Source organism: Vitis riparia, chromosome 16, assembly GCF_004353265.1.
Source record: "Vitis riparia cultivar Riparia Gloire de Montpellier isolate 1030 chromosome 16, EGFV_Vit.rip_1.0, whole genome shotgun sequence".
NCBI lineage: Eukaryota > Viridiplantae > Streptophyta > Magnoliopsida > Vitales > Vitaceae > Vitis > Vitis riparia.
Window position 1 is genome coordinate 6,017,939 of NC_048446.1, and position 26,402 is coordinate 6,044,340.

A 26,402-nucleotide genomic window follows, 5' to 3' on the forward strand; every position below is an offset into this window, starting at 1 on the left:
TTCTCCTTTATCACTGGCACATCAATACATAATAATAGATTTTGGTTTTCCGTGTCTACTTAATATTATGATTTATTTTTGTTTTCATTCTAATACCCATTTCTATTCACACTCAATGCAAAACAGAATTTCATACTCAATCTCATGGGTACATATAGAATTATATGGAAAGTCGTATTCAATGAAAGTTGTATGTACAACTTGGAGGGAGATCTTTCATATGTTTTGAGATCCACCCTACAACATGGGGTCAAAAAGCCAAAATAAATTATTTTAGACCTTACAAAAAGAAAACTACAAAAGAAAAAATTGCAATATGCAAATTGTTACCATTGTGCAAATTGATCTTTCACGCTCATGTCACATTTAGGTACTGTAGAAGAAAAAAATTACAAATTTCGATCCAACTTATCATAATCGATTAGTTAACATGTTGGTTAACTGAATTTTGAAACACTGAAAAAAAAAAAAAAAAATCATTGGCTTATCAAATTATCTATCAATCCATAAAAAAGATTCAACAAAAGATAGAAACAAATCTACTATATGTTTTACATCAAGCAATATATGGAGTAACTCTCGATACAACAATAAAAGCAAGATGTGTAAGTAGATCAAGTTATCAAGTTCCCATTGAAATAAGATCCACACAAGGAAAAACACTTGTGATTCATTGGTATATTTTTAAATTTATATTTGCTATTATATTAATAGGAATAATTTATTTGATACATCTATTTATAAATATATATTTTTTTTAAATTTATTGTTGGTATTTAAATATATTAATAATTAATTATATGATATGATATTACATTATATTATATTATATAATACCCTTAATGAATTTAAATCTTTAAAGACGCCATTGTATTTTGACATTTTCATAAATATCTAAAATAACATGAAAATAGTTAATAATCTATAATTAATAAATTATTATTTATCATCCCCTCCTTAATAATATTAATAAATTTATCATTTATATTATTTCTAATAACACCAAAATATCATGAATGAGCATCTATTATATGCTTGCATTCATGAATTTAGATTTACTATATATTTATTAATTGAGATAAATGGAAGAAAATACTAAAAAGTACAACACATTATATCCAAACTCTAAAAGTCCCGTGTATGATGATACAAAGTGTAAAGGGATATATATTATTTTAGTTTAAAGTATTTAAAAATGGTTTGAAGGAAATAACTTGTCTCAAATTACTTTTCTTAATAACAAAATAATAAATTAAAATCTTTGTAATCGCTAATTACTAAGTATTTTTTGAAGTGTTATTTCTTCTCACTCCACCTATATGACATACTGACTTAATTTCTCAATTAACTAAAAATGATATAATTTAAAAAATATAATACAAATCATTACTAATTATAAAAATTATATAATATATAGAATACAATACTAATAGTTACTAATTATAAAAATTAAGAATTCAAATTAATTTTTAAACACACCATATGCAAGTGTCCTTTCATTTGCACATATAATAATAATAATAATAATAATAATAATAATAGTAATAATATATTTAAGGCGCTAAATTAACATACAGGAAATGGATAAAAAAAATGAAAAATCTTATGATGAATCTCTTTTTATAACCATCTTGGAGTATCCCAAATCCAAAAGGTAGAGAGTAAAAACATCACAATGAAGTAATATCCATGGGGAAAATTAGGGCCCCATAAACAGAGTGTGTAGAGCTTAAGAGAATACAATACAGATCAGTGGACTAATCAGGAAATCTTCGCCTTTCTCCATCCCAGTTTTTGATTCCCCAAATAAGATCTTCTGTTTAGCTTGTTTTAGGATCCGAATCCTGGTTTTTGTTGCACTGTTCGATAATTTTATTACAATTGTTCATGGCGCGTGCATCGAGGAGACCGTGATTCCACAGTTTGATCATGAATAATCTCCAACACCTGCCAACCCATAACCATAAGCATGTCAGATTTATATATATGACCATGAAAAGTAGAGCAGTCTCTTCTACAAACTAACCTAGCAGACAATCAATTTTCACCAGAAAGCAATGCAAACCTAGCAGCCTTGCAGCATTATATATGCATGTACCCAGAATAGATTATCAAACTATATGTACAATCAGGGTTGAGCTGTGTTACTTCTATTTCGGTTCAAGTATCAGTGGTGGTGTGTTCTTAGGGCATGAGGGCATGGCTAAATAATTAAATTTCTTTTCTCTCATTCTATCTGTTGGGGAAAACTGAAGCTAGTTTAGCTAATTGTCCAATATGAATCCAAGGTTGCTTAGATTGAAATGGAAGACTTGTTCTTATTTTCCACTGGAACACCTATGTATCCTACCAACAGGCATATTGAACACATCCCATAGCCAACAGCTCATGGTTTTTTCTGACACAGGTACTCCACGCTTAGACGTGTCCGAAAGAGTGTTGACAGCCCAAAGACTGACAAAAACTTAGGAGCTTGGCTTGATGATCCTAGAGATTATAGAGGAGTTTGCCCTTAGAATTAAGAGCTGAATTGATGAGTTGCATTCTACTTCCAGTGTTAATCATGGGAACATCTGAACATCTCAAATAAAATGAAAGGAAAAAAAAAATGCTGGAAGGCTGAAAGCAGCTATCACAAATAGACTAAAGTTCTGAGTTTGACGAACTCCCATGAAAAGTATGTGTTATGGTTGATGAAATAGTAGAACATTATTTTTTTGTCCCCCAAAATAACTGGGGCAATTTTAACATGAATTAGCTTGATGGAACAACCGATTTAAGATTTTTGAGAAACTTCATAAGAATTAGACTGGGGCCGCATACCACCATGTTTATCATTGCCTTTATCTAGGCCTATGGATGGGATGCATCCAAGGGAGTACGTCCCAGTAAATACATCCAACAGTAAAATTTATGGGAAAGTCCTAAATATCTTTAGTTGCAGGTATGAAGGATAACAATGTTGAAAAGAAACATCAAACAACACTTACACATGATTACAAAGGCATCATTTTCTAGGAAGCATTTTTTAGCTCAACATTGTAGACATAAGGCATTAAAGAGAACGTATATATGGACTGTTTCTATATAAAGAAGTTGTTGGCTGTAGGGTGTTTGTGTGTGAATTAATGTGTTTATACTTGTGAAGAAGGGCAGCGTTTAGGAGAAGCAGGGAAAGGTAAGGTGCAGAAGTCACATATAAAGGATAGAACCCACATCACAAGTCAAAACAAATAAGAATGAAAAGAATTACCAACTCAGCGCTGGGGCCTGGGCAAGATCATGTCCATGCAATCTTGAAAATGCCTCACATGCCCAAGGAATGTGCCCATCTGCTAACACCCTGCCATCACAAGAAGTAAAATATATTGGAGAAAAACTTTCAAGGGAAAATTGTTTAAAAAAATATATAATAATAATTTGCTCAATGTCACATATAGGCATCATCCAAATCATGCCTTATGTAAGTGAAATGAAGAAACCAGCAGAAAAAGACCGATCAAATCCGAACTTGTTGAAGTCTCATACAATGTGTGCATGTGCATACTCACGCCTCATTTATTGGATAAATAAGTGAACTAGAGAGATATTAACCCATCAAATCTGAACTTGTAGCCACAAATAATGTGTGCACATCTGTTCAATTCCAACAATTATGATACCATCGTAGAGCTTTTCCCCTCTTAATGAGTCCAAAAAGGCACGAACGTGGCGATTTTTACAGTATTAAGCCACCAGTTTTCTTAAAAGCTTAAATTATTAGGATATGGACCCACAATGTATACTAGACTAACACCCTCTGTCTTATGTGGCTCTTATCCACACATGGAGAGACAAATCAGAAGCAATCACACAACACAATAAAGAATAAGAGACTTGAACACAAAACCTATAGTTAATTATAGCTCTAATACCATGTCAAGCTAGCTACTTTCCAATGTATATAGGCTCACATGAAGATGAAATCAACCCCACAAGGCGCACAATTACAGTGCTCAAAACACTTGTATGATAGACTCCCAAAAAAAAAAAAAAAAAACAATTAAAGGAGTTTGCACATTACCGTTGCTTCCTTACAAAAGAGTTCCATAGATGCATTAGTTGCTTCTCATCTTTAGTCACATCCACAAAATCATCAAGCATCTGTAACATAGGAGAGTGTTAATTTTCATAATCATAATAATTTGTTGACTAGGAACAAAAACAGAACATCCAACAGGAGCCCAAAAAGGCCCTGCTGTGCCAATTTGTTAATTCAATTAAAGGCACTTGACCAATAATTTTCACATTCAAAATAAATAAATAAACCACTACGCATGAAAAGTTTGGATTGGGCTTGGGTTGCACCTATAGAAAAGGATGAGAAGCAAGTTTTGTGAAACAGCCAAAAAGAGGAAAAACTATGATCCACACATATATAAATACAATTTTAGTTACATAATGTATTGACCCAAGAAAGTTCACTCATTTTTGAACCATCCATATTCATTCCACTGAAAAAAAATTTACAGAATCGGTAGCATGAACGGATACAAGAAGTTTTCTTGCCTTCTCCTAACATAAAGTCCCATATGAAAAAGAAAAACAACATAAAGATCTGTATTCATCAAATATACCCTTCGGTCTTCAAAATCTGCAACATCATCATCAACTTCATCCTCACTATCCCGATCAGATAATACTTGTTCCATGCCCATCGGCTTCAAGCACAAGAAAAATACAAGCACATTAATTTTTCATGCACGGAAGTCTCTGAAAATCATTGCAGATTAATCAATAAAGGAAAAAGAGAACACATTCTACCTCATCCAAGACAAGATGCTAAGTTTAAGCACTTAGTCAAACCAAACCACTTTCAAACCTGTCATTTGAAATTTTTGCCACAAGAGATTTCTCTTTTTCTTGGTTATCTCAAATCAGTTTGCAGAACATGGGTCTCATGGTTTTAAAGTTTTAGATTTCCCATCAGAAATTATATTTCCACACATGTTCCAGAAAACCATAAGCATAAGTGGTCATCTTCATCTTTAATCTGGGAAACCTTCACATAAACAAAATTTCCTTCAAGCTCTTAGTAACACCAAATTTAATGAAATTATCAAAAGTTTCCTCTCAATAGACCTCTATTCTGATAGATCATGTGTACAATTGGAAGTCCGAAGAAAAATAAATCAATTTCTTCCATTTTCCAGAGCATTTAAAGCCCATAGCATTTCCAAGCAGCAGACTTCACCACAAACAATATTTAAAAGTTTCAGACAAGCCATTTAACAAAATCCTCGGCTGATGTTTTACAAAATGTTACAAAAACTATAATGCTCAAGTGACAGACAAACAAGTACAATATTAAAACGTTGAGAATCATTTAGTGAAATCCTGCCAATGTTTTTAGTAATATTACAAACCTATAATGCTTAACACCCAGAAACTTGCAAGGCCATCAATTTCTGTGAGACATCAGAGTGCCTGATGAGTAAATTTGTCTATTTTCATACTTCGATGACAGAAAATTAATTTACAAATTGTGGAAAATTTTTGAGAAAAGAAGATAGGGCAAATGAGCACAGATAGAATTGACGAATACAATGATACATACTTAAACTAACAAACAAACAGATGAGGAAAGAAAATAATTAATAAGAAAAGAATCCATTGTTACCTGAGCTCTATGCGAGTGAAAGAACTGTCGTTTCTGCAGGAGTGCACGGCTGAAAGAGAGAATAAATAGATAAAATCCAATTTATTTCTCTAAGAAACAGAATCATAATTTTTTATTTAAAAGAAATCAAAAGATATACAAGAAAAATCTAGCAAATATCAATACTGCAATCTGCCCTCTGATAAACAAGCAAACCAGAATAGCTAAACTGACTGTCAATATATGCCCTTATTATTGCCTGGCAACCAACTAACTCAGCACTTGTATCAACATATCAACCATTGACACTAGTTTCATATAAAACTCTAAATCAACCATCAAATTTTATTAAGTAGGAACAGCCATCCTGATGCAAACATAAGGGTTTTATTCCTTAGATGGGCATTGATTGGTCTGTAGTGGCTCACAACAGCATCACATTGCTTTAACAATGCAGAAGAGGTACTCCATAATAGGCTGTGACACTCTGTTTGGCTCAGGAACCTAAATCCCAATTCAACACATCCGTAGACAAGAGGGTGGGGAATCTAAATCTAGCTCCTTCCAGAGGCAGGATGTTTTAATAAGTTGACAATATGGGTCAAGAACCTCAATCCATCCACAGGACAACAGAGTGTTTAGACCCTCCCAATATCACCTCAAAATGGCTCTTGCATCAACCCAGATCTTCAGAGAGCCATTACATGGGTAAGCAGTGACTGAGGTATAAATTGACAAATTCAATGATACAACTGCCTTTACAATGAATCAAATCCACTTTAGGCAACAAGTCAGTCCTGGTTGAAAGGAAATGATATAAAAAATTAGAAATCTCAACAATATTCCGCAACTAACAGGTACTTGAGATGGAAGTAAATATTCACAACTTTCATAGTCAACAACTAAAGTAGAAACTCTCTATCTCTGTTTCCCTCTCCCTCTCTCAAAACATACATTCACTACCATAATAGAGATTTACTCTTCCTTTCATCATATGTTTAAGACCAACAAACTTACTTATCAATGGGATCAAAATGAATTTCCAATTCCATATATCAACAAATAAGGTAAAATAATTTGCATTTCTCTTTCTTAGACTTATCGAAGATAACTTGGGATGGAAATGGATCCTAAATTCCATAAATCAACAAACAAAAGTATCATAATTCACATCTCTCTCTCTCTCAACATATATTTAATACACAAAGAGAGTTCCACTCCTTCCATTGTATACTTTAGACCAAAAACACTCACCCATTGTCTCTCCCAAAACGGATATCTAATACCACGACAGAGATCTCCTCTCCCTTGGATTGTATGATTAACACCAAAAACACACATACTCTCTCAAAACATATGTTTAGTACCCGCATTAAAGATTTCCTCTCCCTTCATCATATGTTCAAGACAAAAAAGACTAAGACTTATCAAAGATCATTAGGGATGGAGATGAAGTCTCAAATTCCATATATCAACAAATAATGTAGAATAGTTGACACCTTTCTCTCTCTCTCCACATATTTAATACCACAAATAGAAACTCTAACTCTTGATAAAAATTATTCTCTCAACATATGTTTAATACTGGATATCCTCTCTCTCACTTTCTCTCTCTCCCTTTCTCTCTCAATCTATATTTAAGGATAGAAAATCTCTCGCTTTCAATATATATTTTCCCAACACATGTAATACTACATTTCTCTCTCACACTCAAAATTCACCTAATACGGTAGATGAAATCTCTCTTTTCCTTTCAACATATACTTAGGACCCAAAAGCTTAAACTTCCCCTTGAGGCTGGTTCAAGTGGTAAAGGGTTGACGAACTTTTGTAAGAGGTTCCAGATTTAGTCCAATAGGGACAAAATTTACCCATAAAAAAAAGAGCTAAAAGCTTAAACTTATCAAATTTAACTAGGGATCTCTCTCAACAGACATTTAATACCATGGATAGAAGCTCTCTCATTCTTGCAACTGTTGAATATAATGTATATATAGTGTACATTCTTTCCTTTTTTAATATAGGTTACATGTATGGTAGTTAGTTCTCCTAGGCTTGTATATATATATATATACTTCTCAATTGTAAGTTGTCAATCATATGAATGAGAATTAAAGTTTTCTTCTCTCTCTCTTAACATGGTATCAGAGCCAAGGGAGAAAACCTAATTCTTTCCAGTTTCCCCGTGTCATCCATTCCGGGAAACCTTTCGGTGATCGTGTTTCATTCCAGTCACCTTCCCCATCTCCCAAAACTTTCCGGTTATTCAAATAGTCGTCAGAAAACACTCACCGCTGGCAACTTTTCCGGCGAACTTTCCGGCGACATCTTTTTTCGACACCGACCACACCAAGAGGAGCGCCTGGAGGAGATCTCCAACTTTTCCCAAAGCACCAGAGCCAGAAAACAGTCCACGCGCCGGCCACACGCACTTTTACGGACGGCGACTGAATCTCACGCGCCGGCGCGTGAGGCCTTTTCCGGCGACGCACCTCCTCCTCCAGCTTCGCCAGACGCCGACCAGCCTCCCTATATCCCTGGTTTTCCCATCTGAGCCCTGCACGTACCTCTTTTGGGGATTTTTGTCTCCGTCGGCCCTCCAAACAGTCTTTCCGGCGAAGCTCCGGCTACTTTTTCTCCACCCCAATCCCTGCACGTGCCTTGGGAAGTGTTCTTCTACCTCTCTGGTGGTACCACACCGCAATCTAAGGCTGTCTCCCTTTTTCGGTGGTGCCACGCCGCAATCTGAAGCCGTATTAGGGCTCTCTTCGATCCAAACATACTTCATTCTCCAGATAAGTGGATATGGCTACTAAAACTTCCATTTTTTCCTCTATCATATCTGGATCTCCTATGATTATTTCGGAGAAATTGGTTGGCAGTGAAAATTATCTTTCCTGGTCTGCCTCTGTTGAACTTTGGTTTATGGGTCAAAGATATGAGGATCACTTGGTTACCCAGGAGGCAGATATCCCTGAGGTTGACCGCGTACAGTGGAGGAAGATAGATGCATAGTTATGTAGTGTATTATGGCAATCAGTTGATCCCAGGATTCTTCTTCATCTTCGGGCCTACAAAACTTGTTTTAAATTTTGGACTCAGGCCAAAGGATTATACACGAATGATATCTAGCGTCTTTATAAGGTGGCTTCTGCTATTGTCCATATCAGCCAACAGGACTTGGATCTATCTACTTATATTGGTCAGATTGCCTCTCTTAAGGAGGAGTTCTTGACTGTGATGCCTCTTACTCCTGATGTTGGGGCTCAACAAACACAGCTTGACAAGTTCTTCATGGTCTTTACTCTTATTGGCCTCCGTCCGGATCTTGAGTCTATCCGTGATCAGATTCTTGGTAGTTCATCAGTTCCGTCCTTGGATGATGTGTTTGCTCGCCTCCTCCGTATCTCATCCACTCAGACTTTGCCATCTGATAGCACTTCAGATTCTGCTGTGTTAGTTTCTCAAACTACCTCTCGAGGAGGACACAGTGGTACCCGAGGTAGAGGCCAACGTCCTCATTGCACCTATTGCAATAAACTTGGCCACACTCGCGATCGTTGCTATCAGTTACATGAACGGCCTCCTCGCACTGCCCATATGGCCCAGTCCTCGATTCTCCGCTGCCTCAGCCTCCGAGCTCCTCCGCATCTCAGACATCTCAGGCTTCTATTGCATCTGTTGCCCAGCCTAGTAATGCCTCTGCCTGCCTTACCCACACATCTTCTCTTGGACCCTGGATTCTAGATTCTGGAGCTTCTGATCACCTATCTGGTAATAAGGATCTTTTCTCCTCTATTACTACTACCTCTGCTTTACCTACTGTTACCTTAGCTAATGGTTCTCAAACTGTGGCTAAAGGTATTGGTTTGACCCTTCCTCTGCCTTCTCTACCTCTCACTTCTGTCCTTTATACTCCTGAATGTCCTTTTAATCTTATTTCATCAGCAAAATCACTCGTACTCTTAATTGCTCTATTACCTTTTTTGATAAATTTGTGACCTTGCAGGACCGGAGTACGGGGAAGACGATTGGCATAGGACGTGAGTCTCAAGGCCTCTATCACCTCACCTCAGATTCATCTCCTGCAGTTTGCATTTCCACTGATGTTCCTCTCCTCATTCACAATCGTCTGGGTCATCCTAGTCTCTCCAAGTTCCAGAAGATGGTCCCTCGTTTTTCCACTTTGTCGTCGCTTCCGTGTGAGTCATGTCAGCTTGGGAAACATACTCGTGTCTTGTTCCCAAAGCGTTTGAATAATCGGACAAAGTCTCCTTTTGAGCTTGTCCACACTGATGTTTGGGGTCCTTGTCGGACTGCGTCTACTTTAGGATTTCAGTATTTTGTCACTTTCATTGATAACTATTCTCGATGTACTTGGTTATTTTTAATGAAAAATCGAGCTGAGTTATTCTCTATTTTCCAGAAATTTTATGCTGAAATCCAAACCCAGTTCAATATTTCTATTTGTGTGTTACGCAGTGACAATGCCAGGGAATATTTTTCAGCCCCATTTACTTCGTTTATGTCTTATCATGGGATTCTTCATCAGTCTTCTTGTACTCATACTCCTCAACAAAATGGGGTAGCTGAACGCAAGAATCGACATCTTGTTGAGACAGCTCGTACTATCCTCCTCCATCGTAATGTTCCTTTTCGTTTTTGGGGGGACGCTATTCTTACCGTTTGTTATTTGATTAATCGTATGCCCTCCTCTGTCTTACACGATCAGATTCCTCACTCCCTTCTCTTCCCTGACCAACCACTTTATTTCCTTCCTCCTCGTGTCTTTGGTTGTACTTGCTTTGTTCATATTCTCACTCCTGGACAGGACAAGCTTTCTGCCAAAGCCATGAAGTGCCTCTTCTTGGGATATTCCAGACTTCAGAAAGGTTATCGTTGTTATTCCCTTGAGACTCATCGATACTTTATCTCCGCTGATGTCACCTTCTTTGAGGACTCACCATTCTTTTCCACCACTTCTGAGTCTCTTCCTGTTTCTGAAGTCTTGCCCCTTCCCATTGTCTCCCCAGCTGATGTCGTGCCTCCTCGACCACTTCAGGCTTATCATCGTCGCCCTCGTGTCGCCGCTCCTCTCCTTTTTGCTGAGGCACCTGCTGACTCACTTCCTACCCCTTCGGCTTCTCCTACCCCGGCTCTGCTTTCTCCTGATGATTTACCCATTGCTATTCGGAAAGGTACTCGCTCTACTCGTAATCCTCATCCTATTTACAATTTTTTGAGTTATCATCGATTATCTTCACCCTATTCTGCTTTTGTTTCTGCTATATCCTCTGTTTCTCTTCCAAAGAGCACCCATGAAGCTCTTTCCCATCCAGGCTAGCGACAGGCAATGGTGGATGAAATGGCTGCTCTGCACTCTAATGGCACTTGGGATCTTGTTGTTTTACCCTCTGGTAAATCTACAGTTGGCTGTCGTTGGGTCTACGCAGTTAAGGTTGGTCCTGATGGTCAGGTTGATTGCCTTAAGGCCCGCTTTGTTGCTAAAGGCTATACTCAGGTTTATGGTTCTGATTATGGTGACACATTCTCCCCTGTTGCCAAGATTGCTTCTGTCCGTCTGCTTCTCTCCATGGCTGCTATGTGTTCTTGGCCTCTTTATTAGTTGGATATTAAAAATGTCTTCCTTCATGGTGATCTTGCCGAGGAAGTTTATATGGAGCAACCTCCTGGTTTTGTTGCTCAGGAGGAGTCTGGTTTAGTGTGCAGGTTACGCCGTTCTCTATATGGCTTGAAACAATCTCCTCGAGCATGGTTTGGCCGTTTTAGCTCTGTTGTTCAAGAGTTTGGCATGCTTCGCAGTACAGCAGACCATTCAGTTTTCTATCATCATAACTCTTTAGGGCAGTGTATTTATCTGGTTGTTTATGTGGACGATATCGTCATTACAGGTAGTGATCAGGATGGTATTCAGAAACTAAAGCAACATCTTTTTACCCACTTTCAGACTAAAGACTTGGGGAAACTCAAGTATTTCTTGGGAATTGAGATAGCTCAATCCAGTTCCGGTGTGGTCCTTTCCCAAAGGAAGTATGCTTTAGACATCCTGGAAGAAACCGGTAGACACACCTATGGATCCGAATGTCAAACTTGTACCAGGACAGGGGGAGCCTTTAGGAGACCCTGGGAGATATCGACGACTCGTAGGTAAATTGAACTACCTCACCATTATTCGTCCAAACATTTCTTTTCCTGTGAGTGTTGTTAGTCAATTCCTACAGTCACCATGTGATAGCCATTGGGATGTCGTAATCCGCATTCTTCGATATATCAAAAACACACCAAGCCAAGGTGTGTTGTACGAGAACAGAGGTCATACTCAGGTTGTTGGTTACACAGATGCAGATTGGGCTGGCTCACCCACAGATAGATGTTCCACTTCAGGGTACTGTGTTTTTATTGGAGGTAATCTAATATCTTGGAAGAGTAAGAAACAAGATGTAGTGGCCAGATCTAGCGCTGAAGCTGAGTATCAAGCTATGGCTCTAGCAACATGTGAACTCATATGGTTGAGACATTTTCTTCAAGAGTTGAGATTTGGAAAGGATGAACAGATGAAACTCATCTGTGATAACCAGGCCGCATTACATATTGCATCTAATCCAGTCTTTCATAAAAGGACTAAGCATATTGAAGTTGACTGTCACTTCATTAGAGAGAAGATCGCATCAGGATGTGTTGCTACAAGTTTTGTTAATTCAAATGATCAACTAGCAGACATCTTCACTAAATCTCTCAGAGGTCCTAGGATTAAATACATTTGTAACAAGCTTGGTGCATATGACATATATGCTCCAGCTTGAGGGGGAGTGTTGAATATAATGTATATATAGTGTACAATCTTTCCTTTTTTAATATAGGTTACATGTATGGTAGTTAGTTCTCCTAGGCTTGTATATATATATATATATATATATATATATATATATACTTCTCAATTGTAAGTTGTCAATCATATGAATGAGAATTAAGGTTTTCTTCTCTCTCTCTTAACAACAACATATACTTAATACACACAAACTGAAATTATCAAACCAAACCTGAGAAGGAAATAAATTCACAAGTTCCATATTCAACAAACAAAGTGGAAACTCTCTATTAATCCTCTCCCTCTCTCAAAACATATATCTAATACTACAACATGGGATTTCCTCTCCTTTTCATCTTCTGTTTAAAACCAAAAAATCTTAGACTGGTTAATACAATGGAAATGAATTCCCAAATTCCATATATTTGCAAATAAAGTAAAATAATTTAAATCTCTCCCTCTCTCTCTCTTTCTTGGACTTATCAACCATAATTTGGGATGAAAATTAATTGCCAAATTCCATATATCAACAAATAAATAAAATAATTCACATCTCTCTCTCCTCTATTTCTCTCTCTTAAAAAATGTATTTAATACCACAATAGAGATTTCGTCTCCTTTCATTGTATGTTTAAGCCTAATCTCTCTCTCTCTCAGAGATTGCCTCCCTCTTTCATCGTATGTTTGAAACCAAAAACTTAGACTTATTAAAAATAACTTGGGATGAAAATGAATTCTCAACTTCCATATATTGAAAAAAGAAGTAGAATAATTCACATCTTGCTCCCTCCCTCCCCAACCCCGACCCCCACTCCTCCTTTCTCTCTACAAATATTTAAGACCACGGATAATAACTCCCCTCTCCTCTCTTAACATATATTTAATACCATAAATAGAAACCCTCTCTCTTTCTCTCTCTCTCTAAACATGTATTTAAGATCAAGAAAATATATTTCTACAAATAAAGGACAATAATCGATACTCCCTCTCTCTCTCTCTCTCTCTCTCTCTTTGAAACTTAACGTTATCATACATAATAATGAATTCCCAAATTCCATATTTCAACAAATAGATTAAAGTAAATAATAAAGACCCAAAAAAAATTGAACTTATCAAACATGAAATGAGATGAAAATGGATTCCCAAATTTCATACTCCATCAAAATATTTTTGAAGATGTTAAATTTGGGAAAACTCTATGAAATATAAAAAGATTATTTAAACCTTGAAATCTGTATGAATCCAAAAACATCCAAAAGCATTTAGCTATCTTTGACAAAATATTAAGCAGAAAAATAAAAATGGAGAGAACTTATGTTTTAAAGAGGAAAGCATACTGCATATTTAGATGTATTGACCATAAATTTGGGAGTTTCCATTCTTCTATAGTTGATTCTTAGGCTGGTGTATAAAGTATCTTTTTCTTCGTTTGCCCACAATCATTATATATTAGTGTATATTAGTCAATAGTTCTTCAAATTGCTCTTCATGATATTAGAGACATACATTTCATTAATTAACATTTTTTGGCTTTCATATGGCTCCATGTTCTTCACTAGTTTTCATCGACAATTTTTTCTCTCCTTTTTTTTCCTCCTAGCCTTCATCATCATATTATCCATGGAAACATAATCAGGTCTCAACATCAGGCCCATCTGATTTTTTGTCACCAAAAATTCAACCTCCATTGCTTATTCTCAATACACCATATCCAAAGAATTGGGTGCTACCTCCTCTCCCATAGTTTACACAAGATCAACAACTATTGTTGGAAATCCCTTCAGAAATAATAAGAGCCTCCAAGTTCCTTTCAGACTGAACGGTAGTAACTATCTTGGGTGGTCCCAACAAGTCAAAGCTTTTATTTAAGGAAGAGGAAAGTTGAATCACCTTCTTGAGCCTGAACTAAGCAAGGAGGACCCTATGTTTAACTCTTGGGCTGAAGAAGATTCCGTGGTCATGTCTTGGTTGTCAAATGCTATGCAACTAAGGATTAGTAAGACATAGATATTTCTCACCATTACTCAGACATTTGGGAAGCCCCATCACAAACTTACTCAAAGATAAACATAATAGCACAAATTTATGAAATCAATTGCAAAATGCATGTTATTAAACAAGGAGATTTGTTTGTGACTAAATATTATACCAACTATGAGGGGACACGGTGGAATTTTACCATTATCAAAATATCAAGATAGAATGTAATAAGGATGCAAAAAACTTTCAAAAGTTAGTGGAAAGGGAGATATCATTTGAGTTTCTTGCTGGTAGTTGGATCATACATGAGTCCAAGTCCTAGGAAGGAGTTGTTACCCTCCACTGAGAGAGGCATTCACAATTATAACAGGAGAGGAGACTCATAGAGTGATGATGCTGGAAATCAACATGCATGATGGATTGGCACTGGTTGCTTCAAAATCATAATAATGAAGGGACTGCTGCAACACAAAGAAATTTGAGGGCAAAAATCAAGAGAGAAAGATGGTCATGGTGTAACTATTGCAACAGGCCAAGAAACTTGAGAGAATTATTGAAAGCTTCATAGAAAACCTTCATTCTTGGGAAAGGGAGATGGAGGAAAAGGAGTAGATCTAGGGTACAAATACACAATGCTAATATGGAGGAAAATTTTCAAGTAGTTGCTATCATAAATGGGGACAGAGGTAAACAAGGAGAAATAGACAAACTCAAAAAGCTCCTTGCAAAGCTTGAGAAACCAAGAGGATTGTATATGTTTGCTCATGCAGGTAAGTACTTCCTAGCTCTAAGTCCCTACAAAAGCTATTTTTCAAGTTCACAGATTCAGAAGCCATAGATCATATGAGAAATTACTTCAACCTTTTCACCACTATAGTCCTTGTCATGGTATTAAAAAAAAAAATAAAGATTGCTGATGGATCCTTGGTTATATTTTGAGGTCAAGAAACTCTCTTTGACAACTTCCTTGTCTTTAAAATCAGTTTTGCATGTCCCTAAACTTTCTGGTAATTGTTGTCCAATCACCATATTACTAAGGACCTAAATTGTTCCATGACATTCACTCCATCTCACTGTGTGTTTCAGGAGCTAGGCACAGAGAAGATAATCATGCCAAAAAGGAAGATTCTTAAAGTTGAAAGTGGCAATGATGATTGTGTTCCATCTTTCCCACCTTTAATAGAAATTTGTATCCAATAAACACCAAGTTAGGTTGTTTCATTTTCATCTTGACATCCATCTTTTGTTTTGTTAAAAGAGTGTTTTTGTTGTTTGAAAACCTTGATGTTCAAAGTTTTTCTTTTGTGAAGTGTATGAATTTTTCCAAACATCAATCTAGTATCATTTCCTACAGGTAATAGAAAAAGTTCGACTCTGTTCAGTTTAATCTGTACAGATATTTGGAGGCCTTCTTGGGTCCATAATATTTCAGGAGAAAAGTGGTTTGTTTCTTTCATTGATGATTGTCACATGGGTGTATCTTATGAAGATAAAGATCAGATGTTAACACTATTTTATCATATTTCATAAGATGTTGTGTACTTAATTTGATTCTAAGATTCAAAGAGACTTAATAATAAGAGAATATTTCAACCAACATCTTTCACCTTATTTCCAAAAGGAGGTGTTATTCACCAATCTTATACAAATATATCACAACAAAATAAGGGTGTTGAACAAAAAATTAGACACTTATCGGAGATTGCTAGAGCCCCGCATTTCAGATGAATATGATAAAATCATAATGGGGAAAAGTTTTTTTTTTTGGCTATTTATCTCATCAACAGATTAAAATCTAAGTTTTTTAACTAAAAAACTCCAATGAGTTTCCTCACCCAACTTTATCTCCATGTTGATGGGTTTAGTCGTATTCCTCCTTAAGTTTTGGATGTGTTGTTTGCATTTATATTCCTGCCAATCAAATAACTAAATTTGATCTTCAGGCTCTTAAAAGGGACGTTAATTAGTGATTATCCTAACAAAAAGGGGTACAGGTGCTATCACCCACCTCCTAGGAAATTCTTTGCATCCATAGACTTGATTCTACTTGAAAATCAACATTATTTCTCTCAACTTTATCTTCAAAAAGAGCCTGTTGCAAAGATAAGGAGTTTTTCCTTAATCTTTCAACATCACAAGAAAATTAGCTTGAGCATAAGAACTTGTAACCCAGATTAAAATCCTTACAACATCTTAAACAATCATACAGTTCATGCCTGAGGCCACACCCAAATCCCCAACTAAAATGAATCTAAGTCCAGAGTTATGGAACCTTACCAAATACCCTGCAAGGAAGAAAAGGGTCAGATCATATGCTACCACTCAGAGTCTATTCAAGGAGGAAGCATCCAGCCTAAGAAACTGCCATTAACTCCATGACAAGTACTCAAAGCTAAATTAATTCAAGCTTTAATTATCTTGATGATCTAGATTTACTTAATGGAATTAGAAATGGAAAGACAAAGCGCCCAACACCTTGTGTCCAATTTTGTTTCTCTAGATAGATTGTTATTCTGAGCCTTTGTTACTAAATTAAACTACATTGAGATATCTAAAAAGGTTTAGAAGGCACTTAGGGATGAGATTTGGAGGAAGGCAATGATGGACAAAATGAGTGCACTAGGAAAAAAAAAAAAGGCATGAAAGGTAGTTGATTTTCCTATTGGAAAGAAACTTGGTGGATGTAAGTGGGTATTATGGTGAAGCATAGAGTACATGTGACACTTGAGCGGTACAAGGTTAGGCTACACAAACTTAAAGGACAAACCATCAGGGAACTTTTCCTTCAGTGGCAAAAATGAATAACATTTCTCTCTTGTTATCCTTGGCTACTGACGTTGATCAGCCCTTGAAACAATTTGATGTAAAGAATGTCTTTCTACATAGACACTTGGAAAAGGAGGTTCACATGGAGATGCTACCTGAACTAAGCAAAGATTCCACTAGAAATAAAGTTTGCAGACTTAAGAAAGCACCATGGTTTGGAAGATTCACCGAAAGATGATCACACATTGTTGATTAAGTACTCAAGTTCAGGAAAGGTGACAACTCTCATTGTATATGCTGATGATATTATTATGACTAGAAATGACTTGGAAAAAATAGGAAATTGAAGGAGCATCTTGCAAGGGAATTCAAAATTAAAGAATTGGGAAGGCTTACATATCGTCTGGGAATTGAAGTTGCACAGTCAAGAAAGAGAATTGTCATTTTCCAGGATTATATAATCTAAAACTTCTCAAAAGAAAGAGGGATACTAGGCTACAAACTGATAGAAACTCTAATTGAACCAAATCATGGATTGAATGAGGGTAAGGAGGATGGACTAGTGGATCGCAGTAGGTATTACCACATGGGAGGGAAGTTAATCTCTTTATCACAAACCAGACCAGATATAGCCCATGTCTTGAGTATGAAAAGTCATTTTATTGACTTACCCAAGGAGATACACATGAAAGCAGTCCTTAGCATGTTTTAATATCTAATAGCATGTTTTAATATCTAAAACAACACTTGGAAGAGGTATTCTCCTTCAGAAATTTGCAAAAATAGACCTTAAAGCCTATAAAGGTGCTGGTTGGGCACATTTAGTCATGCATTAGAGGTAAACATTAGGGTGCACTTTCTTTGAAGGAAATTGGTTAATTAGAGAAGTAAGAAGCAATAAGGGGTGACTAGATGAAGCGTGGAAGCAAAGTTTAGAGCCATGGCACATAGGATACATGAACTCCTTTGGAAAAAGATCATCCTTATTGATCTTAAAATCAATTGAGAAGGACCAATGAACTTTATTGTGATAATAAATCAGTAATAAATATTACCCACAATACAGTCCAACATGTTCGCACGAAGCATGTGGAAGTGAATGGGATAGTGGGCTCATTTGCGGTCCCTATATTTCTGTAAGTAGTCAACTAGCTAATATACTGACTAAGGACTTTGCAACTCATTCAGTTCAAACAATTGCAAGAAAGCTAGGAATGAAGAACATCTACTCACCATTTTGAGGGGGAATGTTGAAGGGAGAAGTAAATTGTGTGGCCAAATCTATAGGTTGTAAATTGGGGACTTTCCTTTCTTGTATGGTTGACCCACAACCTCCTATGATCAACTGATTCTTAGGCTAGTGTACAGAAGTTTCCTTTGTCTATTTTTCCTGTAATCTCTATATGTTAGTAAGAGAAACCTTTATTCCTCATCTAGTAATAATTCTTCACTATGATAAACCAATCTATACCCATAGACAGAAGAAAAGGAAAGGCTTTAGAGAATGGGTCATACATTCACTATCTGCCACCTGTATCTTCTGATTTTTTTTAATAAGAAATGATACTTGTATTATGTTAGGCAAAAACAACATTTGAAAGAATGAAGGAGAACAAACCATTAAAAAAGGAAGACAAAAACTCTTCTTCTTTTTTAATTTATTAAAAAAAAAGGACAACAAGTTTTACACTTTATAATATCTTGCATATGCATGCAGATTATTTATGTGTATCACAAGAAGGGATTAACTTAAATAGAAGGTACTTAGCATGGTTTTTACAACACTTGTACCCACTTAAAGCTCAATATCTATAATATTAGAAATATATAAATATATATAGAGAAAACGAATCATCGAAAATACCATGTGTAGCCATCTAAATTCACATAAAATAAATGAAATTTTGTGTTACTTAAGAACTATAATTCCAATTGTTTAAGGCTTTCAGTAGATCAAAGAATTATCAACTTAGGTGACCAAATTTGTTGCAATGGTAAGAGAGAGCAGAGATGTGCAAACTAATAACAATTAATTCTAGGAAAGCATCAAAATTATGAAAACCTAGAACGATGAGATGATTCTAAACCATTAGGTTTGCACTTTCCATGAGAATGTTGTAATTACTTAAGAAAGTGACTGGGGTTCCAACCCCCAGATGACAACCATATACACTTATTGGCTTGTAGTTTGGACAGTTCAGTCTTGCATTGGCTTCCAGCAACAATGTACAACCTAATGCAGATGGTAGACAGCCTGACAGTGATTGGACAACACTTCAACCCTGCTGAACTAACTGTAACAGAATGTTTGCACATATGTGCATGAGCACATGCGCAGGTGTGTGAAATCGTGATATCTTTTTATGGAAAATACATTAAGTTCTTTCAGAATAAAAATGCAGACATATAAAAGAAAATCACACAATGGCATACATACCTTCTAGGGTCAGAGCGTTCGATTGACAACTTTCTTGTCTTTGCAAACTGTAGCAAGGCAGGTGGTGCAAGATTGCTTGCAGGGCCTGATTGAACACATTCTGGATCTGCATTTGATTGAACTGTTGCACTTGAAACCCCTGGAACATTATGACTTGACAAAACTCGTTCCACACACAGCGCAGCACCTGGGACAGCCTGTGAATCATTCCCACTTAAAATACGAGCCCTTTCACCTTTACTGGAATGAGCATCTGGAACAAGAATTTAGTTCATCATTATTTCATAAAAGGAGCATGAAGGCTGATGACTAATAATTTCTGCTCAAAACTACTTATCAAATCAGTGTGTTACATAAATCTACAGGAAACCAACGGTAATATTTAACCCCTGAGACTTTTTGGAAAAGATGCAAGGAGTAGGCTCCATCTGTTTGAAATGCATTCACCAGAATGGCACGAGAATGAATTACTATTTGCAACCCCCAAAGCAAGTCCTTAAAAAGGAAGTATAAGCACTAACACAATCCTAACATCCATAGTTGTCTATCAGCAGGATGCTTGGCATAGAACTTAAAAAAAACCCTTTCAAATATCTGCCAAGCAGCTAATCCAACCTGCCCATTACCTTGATTAAAGCAAGTGCTGATTGCCAGTTAGGAAATAACAAAAGAAAGAAGGTTTTTAGCAAGTGGCCTTTAAGAGCAAACTCCAACCATTCGACACCTTGAACGTCCTTGTATTCCATTCTACAAAGTAGACATAAGGCACCCACTCTCCATCCTTTTTTGTGCTTCTTTCCCATGAAGTTACCATGCCAGCCATGCAAAAGCTTTTACTGTTTTTTGAAGCTCCCAACAAACTCCAAAAAGAGAGAATAATAAAGCCCATAAACTTCTAGCCTGATCTCAATGAAAGTGGACACCAATGATTCCTCCATTTTTTGGAACAAGTAGACCTTTTCCATGAAGGACCAACTCATCATTTCTTTCTACTTCTGTTCGCTATTTTGGAATTATTATTTCTAATAATAATAAAAAAATAGAGCATGGATGAATGGTAAAGCACCTTGGAATCTGACAAGAAATTTGACACTTCATTAAATATTCTAACAGCTGACCAACATATGAAACGGGGAATGATATTTCCATGTGGAAAATGAGGACAAGTCAGTTAATCACCTCAAATTAATTTTTCAATGATGTATAACCTCTAGTCTTTGGTGTTTATTTCAATTTTTCTTGGGTTTTTCTAAATTCATTAGGGGAACTTTTCCTTGTTGACACCAGAAATTTGTCAAGAACAGGAGGAAAGTACAAAGACCAACACAATGGTAATCATCTTCGTGTTTCTAGAGAGACAGATTGCAGAATATCTGCTGAAAATAAGCTCTTGAAGTTGAAACTAAAACAATTTTTTTCTAAAATCTTTGTCTGCATGGTTGATAGCTCTTTTGCAGAAGAGAGTTCCTAATTTATAGATCTGTCAATAGGATAGAGTCCCATGACCTTGTCTATTGATTTCATCAATTTCCAAGGTTCCTTTTGGAATGTGAAGCTGAGGGAAAGGACATCAAAAAGAAGCAAATAAAAAAGGAAAATTTAAAAAAAAAATTAAAAAAGAAAAAGGGAAAAGAAAAAAACGAAGTTTGAGCCCAATGAATTTCACTCCATTTATCACATATGATGATCTAAGTCACTCATGGTATGTTTTACATATTCCTCTTGCCTATAGAGACAAGAAAATGTAAAACCTTGTTGACCATTATCCAGTAAAGATCTTTAGGAGATAAGTTATTCTTAGCTCACAGTTGTCTCATTTTATTTTTACTTTCGAACTTTTGTAGCTAGATTTCTGCCTCCTATTTTTTTCTTTTGTTCCTAGATTTTGAGGATGCATCAATCTCATAGTTTTCTTCAAAGGGTTTATGATTTAATACCCAAAAAAAAAGGAAAAAAAGAAGAAGAAAAAAACAGAAAAACAAAGTAAAATAATGCAATACTACAAACAAGGAGTGATTCCACTTCCAATTTTTCAAAATAGTTCATCAAGAGGCTTCCTATCCATCAGAGCCAGAGAATGAGTCAGAAGAAATGAACATGTACCATTTGCCTTCCCCAGATTACTGACTACAGCATGCAAGTCTGACTCCAGGGTGAGTGGATGTACATGCTTTGCATTTTGAGCTAGATTCTTCGATCTTCTTCGTCTTAGCGGCTTTGAACTGTACATAAAAATGAATTCACCAATTTTCATTCCTGGTTTTCTGATTGATCAACTATCAAAAAATAATGCCAAAAGAAAACTTTGCAGTATCAAATCAGGACCAAAACTGTAACCTACCAGAAGGAAAAAGTTTGTTGCTTAGGGTCAACTCCATCTGCAACAATCTGAATATAATGTATCCACACATAAATTTCTAGAACATACATAAACAACTTCCATCATAGAAAATACCACATAATAATTTACATAATTTTGGTTATTTAGACAATAGTATTAACAAAAAAAGAAAAGATATATAATACAAGAAATAAACATTTTTATCACATTGAATGTAGATGGCAGTCCAATATGAGGGTTCAGATTGTGCCACAGAATAGAAGATCCACTTTCCATTCCAACATGAAACTTTAAAAAACAGATGCAGAGAAATAAAAGCAGCACCAAGAGGTTTCTCCCTCTAGAAGATCATTAACACCATTAATTGACTGCCAAAATGACGAAACCAAATACATACAAAGAGCTTTTAGGTTGTATTGAAAAGAAATAATATACAAAAACATAGAAATTACGTAATCCATTCAGCATAATAACTGAATATGAATTGTTAGATAGTGTATAGTTATTTCAGTTATTTACTTTTCCTTTTCTTTCCTTATTGTATTGTGGGTCCCATTAACATGCATATATATACCCAAGTCCAATGTGTATAATTAACAATTTTTCAATAACAAAAATTAGGGATTCTCCCTTTTCTCTTTTTTCACATGGTATCAGAGCCTAGGGAAAAAAAAAACCTAATTATTTCCGGTTTATCCATGAATCAATTTTGGGAAACCTTTCAGTGACCGTGTTTCATTCCGATCACCTTTCCCATCTCCTAAAGCTTTCCGATCAACCATATCGCCGTCAGAAAACCCTCACCGCTGGCAACTTTTCCGGCGAAGTCCTTTTCCAACACCGACCATACCATCAGGTGCGCAAGGAGGAGATCTTCAAGTTTTGTCAAAGCACAAGAGGGAGATTCTCAGCCACACGCATTTCTTCTCCAGCGGCCTGAACCTCACGCACCGGCGCATGGAGCACTTTCTGGCCACGCGCTTCCACCTCCAGCCTCGCCTAACGTCATCTAGCTATCCTCCCCTAACGTCATCTAGCTATCCTCCATCCGTGTCTGTCCCTTCCGAGCCCTGCAAGTGCATTTTTTTGGGTTTTTTTGTCTCCACCGGCCCTCTAAACAGCCTTTTCGGCGACCTCCGGTGACTTCCTCTCCACCCCGAGCCCTGCACGTGTCTTAAGAAGTGTTCTTCTACCCTTCCAGTAGTGCCACATTTATTTTTCTTTACTATTTGGTCTCTCACAGCCGCGGATCCTCAGTTTTTCTTCTTTCAACCGCGATCTGAAGCCGTATTAGGGCTCTCTTCGATCCAAACATATTTCGTTCTCCAGATAAGTAGATATGACTACTAAAAGTTCCATTTTTTCCTCTGTCATACCTGGATCTCCTATGATTACTTCAGAGAAATTGGTTGGTAGTGAAAATTATTTGTCTTGGTCTGCCTCTGTGGAGCTTTGGTTTATGAGTCAAGGTTATGAGGATCACCTTGTTACGCAGGAGGCGGATATCCCTGAGGTTGACAGAGTACAATGGAGGAAGATAGATGCACAGTTATGTAGTGTGTCATGGCAATCAGTTGATCCTAAGATTCTGCTTCATCTTCAGGCCTATAAAACATGCTTTAAATTTTGGAATCAGGCGAAAGGGCTATACTCGAATGATATCCAACGTCTTTATAAGGTGGCTTCTTCTATTGTCAATGTCAGACAATAAGACATGGATTTATCTACTTATATTGGCCAGATTGCCTCTCTTAAGGAGGAATTCTTGACCGTGATGCCTCTTACTACTGATGTTGGGGATCAACAAACACAGATTGACAAGTTCTTCATGGTTCTTACGCTTATTGGCCTCCGTCCAGATCTTGAGACCGTCCACGATCAAATTCTTGGCAATTCCTTTGTTCCATCCTTGGATGATGTGTTTGCTCGCCTCCTCCATATCTCCTCCACTCAGACTTTGCCATCTGATAACACTTCAGATTCTTCTGTGTTAGTTTCTCAAACCAACTCTCGAGGAGGACGCAGTGGTAACCGAGGTAGAGGCCAACGTCCTCATTGCACCTATTGCAATAAGCTTGGCCACACTTGTGATCGGTGTTATCAGTTACATGGGCGGCCTCCCCGCACTACCCACGTGGCCCAGTCATCTGATCCTCAACCGCCTCAACCTCCGAGTTCCTCCACATCTCAGGGTATTTCCCTCACTGACAGTGAGTATGATGACTATCTCCGCTATCAGGCCACCAAGTCAGCTTCAGTTGCTTCTATTGCCCAGACTGGTAATGCTTCTGCTTGTCTTACCCACACATCTTCTCTTGGACCTTGGGTTCTAGATTCTGGCGCTTCTGATCACATATCTGGTAATAAGGATCTTTCCTCTTCTATTACTACTACCTCTGCCTTACCTACTGTTACTTTAGCTAATGGTTCCCAAACTATGGCTAAAGGTTTTGGTTTAGCTCATCCTCTCCCTTTGCTACCTCTCCATTCTGTCCTTTATGCCCCTAAGTGTCCTTTTAATCTTATTTCCATCAGCAAAATAACTCGCACTCTTAATTGTTCTATCACTTTCTCTAATAAATTTGTGACCTTGCAGGACCGGAGTACAGGGAAGACGATTGGCATAGGATGTGAGTCTCAAGGCCTCTATCACCTCACCTCGCCTTCAACTCTTGCAGTTTGCATTTCCACTGATGCTCCCCTCCTCATCCACAGTCACCTGGGCCACCCTAGTCTATCCAAGTTTCAGAAAATGGTCCCTCGTTTTTCATCTTTGTCGTCGCTTGCGTGTGAGTCCTGTCAGCCATATGAGTTCACATGTTGCCAGAGCCATGTGGATGTGAGTCCTGCTTGCGTGATTGTGTGAATAATATTATATTTTCTTTCATTGCAAAGTTGCAACCCTCAATGGTGAGACTCCATTGATTTTCTTTTAGATGAGACTCCTAGAAAGCCTTAGTGAGACTCTTAAGGTTTTCCATCTTTACTTCATTGTTTCTTCTTTCTCTCTATTTCTAATCTTATAATTTTCTCTACCATAAAATTTATTCTTTGTTTCTCTCCTTACACCCTAAAAAATAAAACCATAGTCCACCTACCCTTGAGTGTAGGCAACTATCCTAGAGTTGTCCTACATCACAAACTCAATGTGCCTGGTTTTTTTATCAAACCCACATCCAAGAACAATCCTACACCAACCTGAGCAGCAGCAGCTTTTAGCCTTTTAACCAAACTCCTCATTATCTCTACAAAGGGTAAACTCCCAATCTAATGACAATCCTAGAACAACCTGATCTGCAGCAATCACCCACATCCACACCACTGCTAGAGATTCCTCTAGCTGAAAACTTCCATTTAACTCCCAAACCCAAATTGAGAAGTACCAATTCTGCAGAACAGGGGTTGTTTTTTTTTTTTTTTACCTAAGTTGGCCCTACCACTCACTCGCTTCTCCTTACCTTCAATTCTTAAGCATGCATTACACTGCTCAGAATGCTAATTTAACCCAACTGACTAAAAACTTGCCCCAAAACCACTTCATCTAAAGAGGTCTTCTTTTTTTCTTTTTTTTTTATAGGAAACGACAAAGAGATATATTGAAAGAAAAAAGAAGTACAAGAGAAGGATGAGAAATCCTCCCACCAAAGAAAACTAAACTACAAGAATACAAAAACAAGAAAGTACACAATTAAACAAGCTAGCACTCTAGATTAGACCAATCCTTGGGAATTACGCACCGTTAACCAATCAAGTTGTAACACATTAAGGGGAGTCCCCTTAAAAACCTTGGAATAGAAAGCTCAAAGAGAAACAAGGAAAAAAATAGAATCCCAAAGATATTCTGAATTCCTTGCTTTATCCTAAAAAATCCTCGCGTTTCTTTCCCGCCACACAACCTAAATTAAAGCGATGCTCGCAGCTTGCCACAAAACTATCCCCCTCTTAGATGAACCAAAACCATTAAATTTGATGGACATCATGTCAAAGATGCTCCTCGGGGGGACCCAATCCATCTTGGCTAACTGAAATAATCTGCGCCACAACCCCATCATCAAAGAGCAATGTAGGAAAAGATGATCTGCTGATTCCCCATACTTCATGCACAGAATACAAATATCAAGACTAAAAGCTTTGTAAGGTCTTTTCAATTGTAGCATGTCATTAGTATTTACCTTCTTGTGTGCCACTAACCAGACAAAGGACTTCACTTTGAAAGGGACTTGAGAATTCCAAACGAACTTAGAAGGAAAAACCGGAGGAGAACCAGAAAATTAGGATAAGGCTAGAAAGAAAGATTTGACTGAAAAAAAACCCTGAAGAAGATAAAGGTCAGGATCTGGCATTTGAAACCGAAGGTGATAGATGCAAACCATCAAGTGACCATATGAGACCTTCTAAATCTTCTATCTCA

At 37.0% G+C, this 26,402-nt stretch overlaps 1 protein-coding gene across 1 annotated transcript in view; it reads right to left on the bottom strand.

The window, feature by feature from the left end:
- Positions 1 to 1,585: 1,585 nt before the first annotated feature.
- Positions 1,586 to 26,402, bottom strand: part of LOC117934277 (polycomb group protein EMBRYONIC FLOWER 2) — a 75,659-nt gene continuing 50,842 nt past the window's right edge. Inside the window, exons 15-22 of the mRNA XM_034855948.1 lie at positions 21,992 to 22,038; positions 21,754 to 21,872; positions 19,651 to 19,903; positions 5,660 to 5,708; positions 4,617 to 4,700; positions 4,064 to 4,143; positions 3,254 to 3,343; positions 1,586 to 1,947 (exon numbers count right to left, since the gene is read on the bottom strand). Of these exons, the coding sequence (XP_034711839.1) occupies positions 1,821 to 1,947; positions 3,254 to 3,343; positions 4,064 to 4,143; positions 4,617 to 4,700; positions 5,660 to 5,708; positions 19,651 to 19,903; positions 21,754 to 21,872; positions 21,992 to 22,038 (849 nt within the window). The 3' untranslated portion in view covers positions 1,586 to 1,820. The remainder of the gene's footprint in view (positions 1,948 to 3,253; positions 3,344 to 4,063; positions 4,144 to 4,616; positions 4,701 to 5,659; positions 5,709 to 19,650; positions 19,904 to 21,753; positions 21,873 to 21,991; positions 22,039 to 26,402) is intronic.